This window comes from Heptranchias perlo, chromosome 12 (genome assembly GCF_035084215.1).
Source record: "Heptranchias perlo isolate sHepPer1 chromosome 12, sHepPer1.hap1, whole genome shotgun sequence".
Taxonomy (NCBI): Eukaryota; Metazoa; Chordata; class Chondrichthyes; order Hexanchiformes; family Hexanchidae; genus Heptranchias; species Heptranchias perlo.
In genome coordinates, this window is record NC_090336.1 from 10717858 (window position 1) to 10733766 (window position 15909).

At 44.4% G+C, this 15909-nt stretch overlaps 1 protein-coding gene across 2 annotated transcripts in view; it reads right to left on the minus strand.

Moving 5' to 3' along the window:
- Positions 1 to 15909, minus strand: part of LOC137327814 (inactive serine protease PAMR1-like) — a 228670-nt gene that overhangs the window by 183683 nt on the left and 29078 nt on the right. For both annotated transcript variants that reach the window (XM_067993634.1, XM_067993635.1), the window contains exons 2-3: positions 7699 to 7875; positions 6287 to 6412 (exon numbers count right to left, since the gene is read on the minus strand). In XM_067993634.1, the coding sequence (XP_067849735.1) occupies positions 6287 to 6412; positions 7699 to 7875 (303 nt within the window). The remainder of the gene's footprint in view (positions 1 to 6286; positions 6413 to 7698; positions 7876 to 15909) is intronic.

The following is a 15909-nucleotide window of genomic DNA, read 5'->3' on the forward strand; positions in this document are numbered from 1 at the left end:
CTACCCGTCTCACTATTTCTCACCAACCACCTCACTGTTTCCCAGTACCCATCTCACTGTTTCCCGCTACCTGTCTCACTGTTTCACACTACCTGTCTCACTGTTTCCCGCTACCTGTCTCACTGTTTCACACTACCCGTCTCACTGTTTCACACTACCCAACTCACTATTTCAAACGAACCACCTCACTGTTTCCCACAACTCATCTCACTGTTTCCCACTACCCATCACACTATTTCTCACGAACCATCTCACTGTTTCTGACTACCCACCTCACTGTTTCCCACAACTCATCTCGCTGTTACCCACTACCGATCTCACCGTTTCCAACTACCCATCTCACTCTTTCCCACTGCCCATCTCAGTTTCCCACTACCCATCTCACTGTTTCTCACTACCCATCTCACTGTTTCTCACTACCCATCTCACTCTTTCCCACTACCCATCTCACTGTTTCCCACTACCCATCTCACTGTTTCTCACTACCCATCTCACTGTTTCCCACTAACCATCTCACTGTTTCTCACTACCCATCTCACTGTTTCTCACTACCCATCTCACTGTTTCCCACCAACCATCTCACTGTTTCCCACTAACCATCTCACTCTTTCCCACTACCCATCTCACTGTTTCCCACTAACCATCTCACTGTTTCCCACTAACCATCTCACTCTTTCCCACTACCCATCTCACTGTTTCCCACTACCCATCTCACTGTTTCCCACTAACCATCTCACTGTTTTCCGCTACCGATCTCACTGTTTCTCGTCGCCCATCTCACTGTTTCAGGTCACCCATCTCACTGTTTCAAGAAACCCATCTCACTGTTTCAGGAAACCCATCTCACTGTTTCAGGTCAGCCATCCCACCTTTTCAAACTACCCGTCTCACTGTTTCACACTACCCGTCTCAATGTTTCACACTACCCGTCTCACTGTTTCACACTACCCATCTCATTGTTTCCTGCTACCTGTCTCAATGTTTCACACTACCCGCCTCACTGTTTCACACTACCCGCCTCACTGTTTCACACTACCCGCCTCACTGTTTCACACTACCCGTCCCACAGTTTCCCGCTGCCCATCTCACTGTTTCCCACTGCCCAATTCACTGATCCACACCGCCCATCTCACTGTTTCAGGTCACTCCTCTCACTGTTTCCCACTAACCATCTCACTGTTACTGATTACCCATCTCGCTGTTTCCCGCTACTCAACTCACTGTTTCCCATTACCCATCTCACTGTTTCTCACTACCCATGTCTCTGTTTCCCACTACCCATGTCTCTGTTTCCCACTACCCATCTCACTGTTTCCCACTACCCATCTCACTGTTTCCCACTACCCATCTCACTGTTTCCCACTACCCATCTCACTGTTTCTCACTACCCATCTCACTGTTTCTCACTACCCATGTCTCTGTTTCCCACTACCCATCTCACTGTTTCTCACTACCCATGTCTCTGTTTCCCACTACCCATCTCACTGTTTCTCACTACCAATCTCACTGTTTCCCACTACCCATCTCACTGTTTCCCACTGCCCATTTCACTGTTTCTCACTACCCATCTCGCTGTTTCCCACTACCCATCTCACTGTTTCCCACTGCCCATTTCACTGTTTCTCACTACCCATCTCACTGTTTCCCACTACCCATCTCACTGTTTCCCACTGCCCATTTCACTGTTTCTCACTACCCATCTCGCTGTTTCCCCCTACCCATCTCACTGTTTCCCACTGCCCATCTCACTGTTTCTCACTACCCATCTCACTGTTTCCCACTGCCCATCTCACTGTTTCTCACTACACATCTCACTGTTTCTAACTACCGATCTCACTGTATCCCACTGCCCATCTCACTGTTTCTCACTACCCATCTCACTGTTTCTCACTACCCATCTCACTGTTTCCCACTACCCATCTCACTGTTTCCCACTACCCATCTCACTGTTTCCCACTACCCATCTCACTGTTTCCCACTACCCATCTCACTGTTTCCTACTACCCATTTCACTTTTTCCCACTACCCATCTCACTGTTTCCCACCACCCATCTCACTGTTTCCCACCACCCATCTCACTGTTTCCCACCACCCATTTCACTGTTTCCCACTACCCATCTCGCTGTTTCCCACTACCCATCTCGCTGTTTCCCACTACCCATCCCACTGTTTCGCACCACCCATCTCACTGTTTCCCACCACCCATCTCACTGTTTCCCACTACCCATCTCACTGTTTCCTACTACCCATCTCACTGTTTCCCACTGCCCATCTCACTGTTTCTCACTACCCATCTCACTGTTTCCCACTGCCCATCTCACTGTTTCCCACTGCCCATCTCACTTTTTCCCACTACCCATCTCACTGTTTCCCACTACCCATCTCGCTGTTTCCCACTACCCATCTCACTGTCTCCCACTGCCCATCTCACTGTTTCCCACTGCCCGTCTCACTGATCCGCACTACCCATCTCATTGTTTCAGGTCACTCCTCTCACTGTTTCCCACTACCCATCTCACTGTTTCCCACTGCCCATCTCACTGTTTCCCATCAATCATCTCACTGTTGTTCATAACCCATCTCAGAGTTGCACACTACCAATCTCACTGTTTCCCACGACCCATCTCACTGTTTCCCACTCCCCTTCTCACTGTTTCACACTACCCATCTCACTGTTTCACACTACCCATTTCACTGTTTCTCACTACCCATCTCCCTGTTTCTCACTACCCATCTCATTGTTTCCCACTACCCATCTCACTGTTTCTCACTACCCATCTCACCGTTTCCCACTACCCATCTCACTGTTTCCCACGACTCATCTCACTGTTTCCCACTGCCCATCTCACTGTTTCTCACTACCCATCTCACTGTTTCCCACTACCCATCTCACTGTTTCCCACTACACCTCTCATTGTTGCTGACTACCCATCTCACTGTTTCTCACTACCCGAGTCACTGTTTCCCGCTACCTGTCTCACTGTTTCCCACTACCCATCTCATTGTTTCCCACTACTCATCTCAGAGTTGCACACTACCCATCTCACTGTTTCCCGCTACGCATCACACTGTTTCCCACTACCCATCTCACTGTCTCCCACTGCCCATCTCACTGTTTCCCACTGCCCGTCTCACTGATCCGCACTACCCATCTCATTGTTTCAGGTCACTCCTCTCACTGTTTCCCACTACCCATCTCACTGTTTCCCACTACCCATCTCACTGTTTCCCACTGCCCATCTCACTGTTTCCCATCAATCATCTCACTGTTGTTCATAACCCATCTCAGAGTTGCACACTACCAATCTCACTGTTTCCCACGACCCATCTCACTGTTTCCCACTCCCCTTCTCACTGTTTCACACTACCCATCTCACTGTTTCACACTACCCATCTCATTGTTTCCCACTACCCATCTCACTGTCTCCCACTACCCATTTCACTGTTTCTCACTACCCATCTCCCTGTTTCTCACTACCCATCTCATTGTTTCCCACTACCCATCTCACTGTTTCTCACTACCCATCTCACTGTTTCCCACTACCCATCTCACTGTTTCCCACGACTCATCTCACTGTTTCCCACTGCCCATCTCACTGTTTCTCACTACCCATCTCACTGTTTCCCACTACCCATCTCACTGTTTCCCACTACACATCTCATTGTTGCTGACTACCCATCTCACTGTTTCTCACTACCCGAGTCACTGTTTTCCGCTACCTGTCTCACTGTTTCCCACTACCCATCTCATTGTTTCCCACTACTCATCTCAGAGTTGCACACTACCCATCTCACTGTTTCCCGCTACGCATCACACTGTTTCAAGTCACCCATCTCATTCTTTTAGGTCACCCATCTTACTGTTTCAGGAAACCCATCTCACTGTTTCAGGTCACCCATCTCTGTTTCAGGTCACCCATCTCACCGTTTCAGGTCACCTATCCCACTGTTTCACACTACTCGACTCACTGTTTCCCGCTACCCAGCTCACGGTTTCCCACTACCCAGCTCACTGTCTCCCACTACCCAGCTCACTGTTTCCCACTACCCAGCTCATTGTTTCCCACTATGCAGCTCACTGTTTCTCACTACCCAGCTCATTACTTCCCACTGCCCATCTCACTCTTTCCCACTACCCAGCTCACTGTTTCCCCCTATCTATCTCAAAGAGTTTCCCATTACTGATCTCATTGGTTCCAACTTCAAATCTCATTGTTTCACATCACCCAGGGATCAGAGTCCACCAGCAATCAGTAACATGGACATTAGGAGTCAGAGAGAGAGAGACCAATAATCACAGATGAGAAGAGGATTGGACAGAGATCCCAGGGATAAGACACAGGGGTTTATACTGAAATCAGGTGGGTTCTATAAAGGGTGGCTGATTCACTCTGACAGATTACTGCCCAGGCAGTAAAGACGATAATCTATCCTATCCCTGGATGTCAAGGAGCATGCAGGGTAAGATAAGGCAGAAAAGGAAGGCTTATGTCAGACACCGAGGACTCAATACTACAGAAAGACTAGAGGAGTATAAAAAGTGCGGGGGTGAAATTAAAAATGAAATTAGGAAAGCAAAGAGAGGGCATGAAAATATATTTGCAAGTAAAATCAAGGAAAACCCAAAGATGTTTTATAAATACATTAAGAGCAAGAGGATAACTAAGGAAAGAGAAGGGCCTATTAGAGACCAAAAAGGTAACCTATGTGTGGAGGCGGAAGATGTTGGTATGGTTCTTAATGAATACTTTGCCTCTGTCTTCACGAAAGAAATGGACGATGCAGACATTGTAGTTAAGGAGGAGGAGTTGAAATATTGGATGGGATAAACATAGTGGGAGAGGAAGTATTAAGGGGATTATCATCTTTGAAAGTAGATAAATCACCAGGGCCAGAAGAAACATATCTCAGGCTGTTAAAAGAAGGAAGGGAGGAAATAGCAGAGGCTCTGACCATCATTTTCCAATCCTCACTGGATACAGGCATGGTGCCGGAGGATTGGAGGACTGCTAACGTTGTACCATTGTTTAAAAAGGGAGCAACAGATAGACCAAGTAATTACAAGCCAGTCAGTCTAACATCAGTGGTGGGCAAATTATTGGAATCAATTCTGAGGGACCAGGTACCATCACTTAGAAAGGCACGGAGTAATCAAGGACAGTCAGCATGGATTTGTTAAGGGAAGATCGTGTCTGACTAACTTGATTGAATTTTTTGAGGAGGTAACAAAGAGGGTAGATAAGGGTAGTGCATTTGATGTAGTCTACATGGATTTTAGCAAGGCTTTTGATTAGGTCCCACATGGCAGACTGGTCAAAGTACAAGCCCATGGGATCCAAGGGAAAGTGGCAAGTTGGATCCAAAATTGGCTTAGTAGCAGGAAGTAAAGGGTAATGGTCGACGAGTGTTTTTGTGACTGGAAGGCTGTTTCCAGTGGGGTTCCGCAGGGCTCAGTACTAGGTCCCTTGATTTTTGTGGTATATATTAATGATTTGGACTTAAATGTACGGGGCATGATTAAGAAGTTTGCAGATGATACAAAAATTGTCAGTGTGGTTGATAGCGAGGAGGAAAGCTGTAGACTGCAAGAAGATATCAATGGACCAGTCAGGTGGGCAGAAAAGTGGCAAATGGAATTCAATCCAGAAAAATGTGAGGTAATGCATTTGGGGAGGGCAAACAAGGCAAGGGAATACACAATAAATGGGAGGATACTGAAAGGAGTAGAGGAAGTGAGGGACCATGGAGTGCATGTCCACAGATCCCTGAAGGTAGCAGGAAAGGTATCTAAGGTGGTTAAGAAGGCATATGGAATGCTTTCCTTTACTAGCCGAGGCATAGAATACAAGAGGGATTGCTACATTGCTGCATATGCCATCCTTCAGATGAAATGTTAAAAAGAGGCCCTGCCTCTTACTCCAGTGATTAAAAGGATAGCAGAGAGTCCTGGCCAATGCTCTCCCCTCAAGCAACAGCACCAAAAAAAACAGATTAACAGGCAATTCATCCTGTTATATCTGTGCGGCTTTATTTTGTGCAAAATGGCTGCCGTATTTGTCTTTCTAACAGTGACAGCACTTCAAGGTAATTCATGCAAATCGTTTTGAAAAGTTTTAGAGAGCTGTAATAAAGTGCTACATAAACAAAAAGGCCTATTTTATTCATTTGCAGTGGCCCCTTTCAGTCAGTTATGGTCATAGTCCTCTTCCTTCAGAAAGGTCGACCTTTGGACAGAGGTGGTTGCTAAAGGATTTGCAGAAATACAAGCCCCCTCGGCATTACTTACTCATACAGTCTCCTCCCGACCAACCAGCATGGCACTCAGAGCAGTAAAGTCCTTTGATGTAGAAATCATCCAAGGATCCCCACGAACCGTTGTGACAGCCCTTGCAGTTGTCAAAGATGACGCACCCTGTAACAAAAATACGTAACTTTCAGAATCCGTTTATGTTCTTCATCAGCTCTGTCCTTTTCTGAAGATCTAGTGGTGGATCAATATAAAATCTTAGGAAGACCGCAGTTGGAGTCCTGTGTGCAATTTGGGTTCCACACAATAGGAATGATATTGAGGCAATAGAGAGGGTAGAATGCAAATGCTGCATGTTACAAGAAAATATAAATACGAAGAAAGACTTGAAAAATTGTGGCTACTGTTATTAGAACAGAGGAGATTATGGGGTGATTTGATAGAGGTGCTTAAAATTATGAAGGGTTGGGACAGAGTAGATGGAAACAGACTGTTTTGAGTGATTGAGGGGTCTAGAAAAAAAGCAACATAGATATAAGATTAAATGTAAGAGATTTAGGACAGAGAGCAAGAGAATTTTTTTTAAAGAAAGGGTTGTATTTGAAGCAGAGACCATGTCAAAATTAACAAAAGGTTAGATAAATGGTTGAAGGAAAGGGGGATCAGTGGATATGGAACAGAGCGGGCACATAGGATTAGGACTGCTACTCGTGTGGAGATATACGCCAGCATGGACTGATTGGGCTGAATCGCCTGTTTCCGTGTTGTAATTTCTTTGTAATTCTGTGACAGGCTGGAGTACAATTTAACTGGTGCCAGCTCTCTCCACGACCTCACCTAACTGGCAATTCTTCGTGTGTGAGCGCAGACAGTGAGTGTCGCGAGTTATCTGACCATCCAGACCATCACAACCAAACCCGATCCCGTCCCTCAACCATTCTCCCTGCATGCACAGATTTCAGCAGGGATCAATGGAGTGCGAACAGGAAAGGGAACCCAGCCCAATATTTCTCCCTCTCTAGCCCAGGGTCACTGAGGCCATTCGCAGCACCCTAAATTCCAGAAAGAAGTCTTTTTTTTTTGCAATATGTAATTGTTGAACTGGGGGGTTGGGGGGTGTCAGTTATGTGGGTTGGTGGGATATAGATCGGTGCCTTCAATTCCCCACTTGGTGACCTCCTCATTTCAAACATCCTGCGGAGGAGGAAGCGAGTAAAGCAGGGGTACTTCCCCACAGGGAAGGTCAAAGGTCAGTCCTCTCTCCCAGTGGCTTGCTCTTGGTGAAGGGTAGATTGCAGCTGGCTTGCCTGCCTGCCCACCCAGGTCCCAGATAGTCTGCTGGAGCAGGAAGGGAAAAGGAAAATAGTCCCAGAAAAAAAGTCAGTAGATACAAAGAGTATTCAATTATAACTGTAGACTCATTCCCACTCCGAAGTGGAGTTCAGCCATACCTGGGTGTATCAGACAAGAGTCACATTCATCTTCCTCATTCCGGCAGCATGGGACGGAATATCCCACAACCTCCTCCTTCCCGGGGCAGACACACTCAATCTGATCCGTTTCACAGCAGTCCCGACACATGATATTCCACTCGGCCCCTGGACAGTCTTCATTGATGAGGGTATATCCTAGGAAATGGAAGCAAAGTGGCAGCAACTGTTAGTATATCTGTTAAATTTAGTGGTTATTTATACTGTTCCTAAAGGATGCCAAGAATTGAAATCCAATGTGCTTTAACTCAAGGTGGAGCAAGATTTGGGCATGGGGAACATTCCCTGACAGTTAGTGCTAATGGCAATCTACACCATAAGAGATGGGATAACATAAATGTTAAGTGAATCTGAAATTAGGTTTAGGCTGATCATGTAAGGGAAAATGTGCATGTCGGTATCAATCAGGCTCCTTATGCACCAAATCTGGTAGCCCACCATAGTGCTTGATAGCCAATATCACGTAATTCAAGAGAAGCATATCAACTCCAGCCATTCTGTAAAAAGTGGACTTTATATGTTAGAAAGGTAAGCTGTTTACTATGGAGAAATGATGTTATTGAAATGATAACAGAATCTGCTCCTCTGCCACCCACTTCAAGGCATCAGACCAGCCCTGCACTGCTACTGTGAACACTTCCACCAGGTAAAAACAATGGTCAAGCAGGCTTCTGAATTTGAAAATTTAGCAGCACATTTAATATGATTGGTGACTATTGGGCCATTGTTGCTGTTGCCTTCTATCCCTGCTTCATGTCATCCCATGAAATGAATGAGCTGTTTACGGGGTAAGAATCTCCACATCTAGCTTACAACCAACACCAGTGCCATCACAATAGCCAGATTAGACTACTTTCTATTCATCCTCTGGTTGTGGATGCCACTGGCAAGGCTGACACTTATTGCCCATTCCTAGTTGCCCAGAGAAGGTGGTGGACCTTCTTCAAAGCGATTTGATAGGCCACTTCAGGGAGCAGTTAAAAATCAACCACATTGATGTGGACCTAGAGTCACATATAGGCCAGACCAGGTAAGGAAAGTAGGTTTCCTTCCCTAAAGGACATTAGTAAACCAGTTGGGTTTTTACAACAATCCGAAAGCTTTGTGGTCACTATTTCTGATACCAGCTTTATATTTCTAGACTTTTTAAACTGAATTCAAATTCTCAAACTACCATGGTGGGATTTGAATTTACATTCTCTGGATTATTAGATCAGGCCTTGGGATTACTAGTCCAGTAACATAATCACTACATTACTGTATCCATCTCTGCCCCTTGATCGACCCTGCTAGAAATCTTGGAGCGGGTACAGCTGGCAGCAAGGCCCTCCAAGGCTGCAATTGCACCCATTTAAGAATGAAGATGGCATCCACTGATGGCCCGCTTGTGAACGAATCTTTCCCTGCCTCATCCACTCACACAGCAAATGCTGCAACACAGCTGAGATGCAGACTCTTCCCCTTATTGCTGGTCAGCTCATGGTCTGCGAGCTGTGAAGACAATATTCGTTGCATACTCAAATGAAGTTGGGTCAGAACCCAATCAAAGCCAACCCTGCTGATTTATGATGTCAAGGGATTACTTCCAAATGGTTTCCAAAGCTATGGACTCTGCAAATCCCCTATGGCAATCACTTGCTCATCCCTCAATATTCCTTTGATAATATTCCAACAGATATTTCCAACATGGGCAAAAAATGTCAAATAAGTTTACCATGGGGAGAAGCAAATACTTCAGCAACAAACATCTGCAGTTCAATTCAGTGTGAGTTCATAATAAACTTACCGTTACATAATGAATTACTCATTGTATCTCACCAAATATTTACTGTAACCACATCCAATACTTACTGTACCCTCATTCAATACTCACTGTACCTCACCCAATGCTAACTGGATACTCATTTAATACTCACTGTATCTCACCCAATGCTCACTGTACCTCACCGAATACTTACTGTAACCTCATTTAATACTCACTGTATCTCACCCAATGCCCACTGATCCTCACCGAATACTCAATATACCTCATCCAATACTCACAGTAATCAATTCCAATGCTCACTGTAATCTCACCCAATAATACAGTACACTCAGTAAATACTCACTGTAAATTCACCCAATACTAACTGTAACTCACCAATGCTCTGTAAATATATTGAGTTACATTGAGTCTACAGCACGGAAACAGGCCATTCGGCCCAACAGGTCTATGCCGGCGTTTATGTTTCACACAAGCCTCCTCCCTCCCTACTTCATCTACCCCTATCAGCATACCCTTCTATTCCTTTCTCCTTCCTGTGCTTATCTAGCTTCCCCTTAAATGCATCTATGCTTTTTGCCTCAAGTAATCCTTGTGGTAGCACATTTCATATTATTGCCATTCTTTGGGTAAAAAAGTTTCTCCTGAATTCCCTGTTGGATTTATTAGTGACTATCTTATATTTATGACCTCTAGTTTTGGACTCCAGCACAAGTGTAAACATTTTCTCTACATCTACCCTATCAAAACCTTTTCATTATCTTAAAGACCTCTATCAGGTCACCCCTCAGCCTTCTCTTTTCTAGAGAAAAGAGCCCCAGACTGTTTAGTCTTTCCTGATAAGTATATCCTCTCAGTTCTGGTATCATCCTTGTGAATCATTTTTTGCACCTTCTCCATTGCCTCTATATCATTGTTATAATATGGAGGCCAGAACTGTGCACAGGACTCCAAGTGTGGTCTAACCAGGTTTCCACACAAGTTTAACATAACTTCTCTGCTTTTCAATTCTATCCCTCTAGAAATGAACCGCAGTGCTTGATTTGCCTTTTAATGGCCTTATTAACCTGCGTCACTACTTTTAGTGATTTATGTATCTGTATCCCGAGATCCCTTTGCTCCTCTACCCTATTTGGACTGTTATTATCCAAGTAATATGTGATCTCCTTATTCTTCCTACCAAAATGCACCATTTCACACTTATCTATATTGAAATTCATTTGCCAATTACGCACCCATTCTGCAAGTTTATTAATGTCTTCTTGCATTTTAACCATACTTCCTTTATATTAATTACACCCCCCAATTTGGTGTCATCTGTCAATTTTGAAATTGTACTTCCAATTCCCGAGTCCAAATCATTGATGTAAATTGTGAACAACAGTGGTCCCAGCACCGATCCCTGTGGAACACCACTTCCCACCTTTTGCCAGTCTGAGTAGCTACCCTTAACCCCTACTCTCTGTTTTCTATTTTGTCGTCAGCTTGCTATCCATTCTGCTACATGTCCCCGGACTCCACATGCTCTGACCTTAGTCATGAGTCTACAATGCGTTACCTTATCGAAGGTCTTTTATAAATCCAAATATATTACATCTACTACATTACCTTTGTCTACTCTTTCTGTAAATTCTTCAAAGAATTCAATAAGGTTGGTCAAGCATGACTTTCCCTTCTGAAATCCATGCTGACTATTTATTATATTTTCATTTTCTAGATGTTTTTCTATTGCATCTTTGAGTAAAGATTCTATTATCTTTCCTACCACCAACGTTAAGCTAACTAGACTTGTTCTATCTCACTTTTTAAATACAGGAATAACATTAGCTGTCTGCCAGTCTTCTGGTACTAAACCCTTTACTAATGAATTTTTGGATATATGTAATATTGCCTCTCCTCTCTCCTCCCTTTTTTAATATGCATGGATGCAATTGATCTGGATCATGGGTTTTATCCTCTATAAGTTTAATTAGTTTATCAATAATCTCCCCCCTTTCTATCTTATGTTTCATACCTTTTTTGAATGCCTCTTCCAATGTCATTCACCTTGTTAGTCTCCCTGGTAAATAATGAGACAAACTATTCAATATTTCTGCCATTTCGCTGTCATTATCTGTGAGTTTATCTTGTGCATCCATTAGTGGCCCTATCCTTATTCTGATTCTTCTCGCCCAATTCTCACTGCACCTCATCCAATATTCACTGTAATCAAATCCAATGCTCACTGTAAACACACCCAATAAAACATTGTACCTCACCCAATAATCACTGTACCTCACCCAATATCGACTGTAACCTCAACCATTACTCACTGTACCTCTCACAATATTGACTGTAACCTCAACCAATACTCACTGTACCTCACCCAATACTCACTATAAACCTATCCAATACTCATTGTAAACATACCCAATATTCACAGTAAATGTACCCAATACTCACTGGGCTGCACCCAATACTCACTGTACTTCACCCAATACTGACTCTACATTTTTTAAAATTCATTCATGGGATGTGGGCATCACTGGTAAGGCCATCATTTATTTCTCATCCCAAATTGTCCTTGAGAAGATGGTGGTGAGCTGCCTTCTTGAACCACTGCTGTCTGTGTGGTGAAGGTACTCCCACAGCGCTGTTAGGTAGGGAGTTCCAGGATTTTGACCCAGCGATGATGAAGGAACAGTGATATTTTTCCAATTTGGGATGGTGTATGACTTTGAGAGGAACGTGCAGGTGGTGGTGTTCCCATGCGCCTGCTGCCCTTGTCCTTCCAGGTGGTAGAGGTTGCGAGTTTGGGAGGTGCTGTCGAAGAAGCATTGGCGAGATGCTGCAGTGCATCCTGTAGATGGTACACACAGCAGCTACAGTGTGCCGGTGGTGGAGGGAGTGAATATTTAAGGTGGTGGATGGGGTGCCAATCAAGCGGGCTGCTTTGTCCTGGATGGTGTCGAGCTTCTTCAGTGTTGTTGGAGCTGCACTCATCCAGGCAAGTGGAGAGTATTCCATCACACTCCTGACTTTTGCCTTGGAGATGGTGGAAAGGCTTTGGGGAGTCAGGAGGTGAGTCACGTGCCACAGAATACCCAGCCTCTGACCTGCTCTTGTAGCCACAGTATTTATGTGGCTGGTCCAGTTAAGTTTCTGGTCAATGGTGACCCCCAGGATCTCGATGGTGGGGGATTCGGCGATGGTAATGCCATTGATTGTCAAGGGGAGGTGGTTAGACGCTCCCTTGTTGGAGATAGTCATTGCCTGGCACTTGTCTGGCACAAATGTTACTTGCCACTTATCAGATCAAGCCTGGATGTTGTCCAGGTCTTGCTGCATACGGGCACGGACTGCTTCATTATCTGAGGAGTTGTGAATGGAGCTGAACACTGTGCAATCATCAGCAAACATCCCCACTTCTGACCTTAGGATGGAGGGAAGGTCATTGATGAAGCAGCTGAAGATGGTTGGACCAAGGACACTGCCCTGAGGAACTCTTGCAGCAATGTCCTGGGGCTGAGATGATCAGCCTCCAACAACCATTACCATCTTCCTTTGTGCTAGGTATGTCTCCAGCCACTGGAGAGTTTTCCCCCTGATTCCCACTGACTTCAATTTTATTAGGGCTCCTTGGTGCCACACTCGATCAAATGCTGCCTTGATGTCAAGGGCAGTCACTCTCACCTCAACACTGGAATTCAGCCATTTTGTCCATGTTTGGACCAAGGCTGTAATGAGTTCTGGAGCCAAGTGGTCCTGGCGGAACCCAAACTGAACATCACACAATACTCACTGTATCTCACTCAATACACACTTTACCTCATTGAATACTCACTGTACCCTCATTCAATACTGACTGTACCCTCATCCAATACTTGCACTATCCTTACCCAATACTCACTGTAACTCACCAAATACTTACTGTAAACACATAAAATAGTCACTGTAAACACACCCAATATTCACTGTAAACACACCCAATACTCACTGTAAAAACACCCCAATATCCAATGTAAATACACCCAATACCTCACAGTAAACACAACCAAATCTCACTGTAAAAGCACCAATATTCACTGTAAACACACCAATATTTTCTGTAAACACAATCATTATTCACTGAGAAAACACACAATATTCACTGTAAACACACCCGATACACACTGTACCTCACTGAATATTCACTGTACATTATCCAATATTCATTATAAATACACCCAATGCTCACTGTGCTTCACCCAATTCTCACTGTAGCCTCCCCCAATACACACTGTACTTCACCCAATACTCCCTGTAAACACATCCACTACTCAGTGTAAACACAACCAATTTTCACTGTAAACACACCCAATTCTCAATATAAGCACATCCAATACTAAATATAAACTCATCCAATGTCCACTGTAAACACGCCCAATACTCATTGCAAGCACAACCAATAACCACTGTAAACACCCGATATCCAGTATAAACGCACCCAATACTCACTGTAAATACGCCCATAATTCACTGTAAACACACCCTGTACGCACTGTAAAATCACCACTATTCACCATAAACACACCCAATATTAACCGTAAATACACCCAATATTTACTGTAAATACACCCAATATTTACTGTAAAAACACCTAATATTCACGATAAAGTCATGCAATAGTCACTGTTAACACACACAATATTCACTTTAACTCACAAACAACTCACTGTACCTCACCCAATACTCACTGTAAACACATCCAATATTTATTATAAACACACCCAATATTTGCTGTAAACAGACCCAATATTCACAGTAAACACACCGGATATACTCACTGCAGCCTCCCCGAATACACACTGTACTTCACCCAATACTCACTGTACCTCACCCAATACTCACTGTACTTCACCCAATACTCACTGTACCTCACCCAATACTCACTGTACTTCACCCAATACTCACTGTACTTCACCCAATACTCACAGTACCTCATCCAATACTCACTGTACTTCACCCAATACTCACTGTACCTCACCCAATACTCACTGTACCTCACCCAATACTCACTGTACCTCACCCAATACTCACTGTACTTCACCCAATACTCAATGTACTTCACCCAATACTCACTGTACTTCACCCAATACTCACAGTACCTCATCCAATACTCACTGTACTTCACCCAATACTCACAGTACCTCACCCAATACTCACAGTACCTCACCCAATACTCACTGTACTTCACCCAATACTCACAGTACTTCACCCAAGACTCACAGTACCTCACCCAATACTCACAGTACCTCACCCAATACTCACAGTACCTCACCCAATACACACAGTACCTCACCCAATACTCACTGTACTTCACCCAATACACACTGTACCTCACCCAATACACACAGTACCTCACCCAATACTCACTGTACTTCACCCAATACACACAGTACCTCACCCAATACTCACTGTACTTCACCCAATACTCACAGTACTTCACCCAATACTCACTGTACCTCACCCAATACTCACTGTACCTCACCCAATACTCACTGCACTTCACCCAATACACACTGTACTTCACCCAATACACACTGTACTTCACCCAATACTCACTGTACTTCACCCAATACTCACTGTACTTCACCCAATACTCACTGTACTTCACCCAATACTCACTGTACTTCACCCAATACTCACTGTACCTCACCCAATACTCACTGTACCTCACCCAATACACACTGTACCTCACCCAATACACACTGTACTTCACCCAATACACACTGTACTTCACCCAATACTCACTGTACTTCACCCAATACTCACTGTACCTCACCCAATACACACTGTACTTCACCCAATACACACTGTACTTCACCCAATACTCACTGTACCTCACCCAATACTCACTGTACTTCACCCAATACTCACTGTACCTCACCCAATACACACTGTACTTCACCCAATACTCACTGTACTTCACCCAATACTCACTGTACCTCACCCAATACACACTGTACTTCACCCAATACTCACTGTACTTCACCCAATACTCACAGTACCTCACCCAATACTCACTGTACCTCACCCAATACTCACAGTACCTCACCCAATACACACAGTACCTCACCCAATACTCACAGGACCTCACCCAATACTCACAGTACTTCACCCAATACACACAGTACCTCACCCAATACTCACAGTACCCTCACCCAATACTCACTGTACTTCACCCAATACTCACAGTACCTCATCCAATACTCACAGTACCCTCACCCAATACTCACTGTACTTCACCCAATACACACAGTACCTCACCCAATACTCACTGTACTTCACCGAATACACACAGTACCTCACCCAATACTCACAGTACCTCACCCAATACTCACTGTACCCTCACCCAATACTCACAGTACCTCACCCAATACTCACTGTAC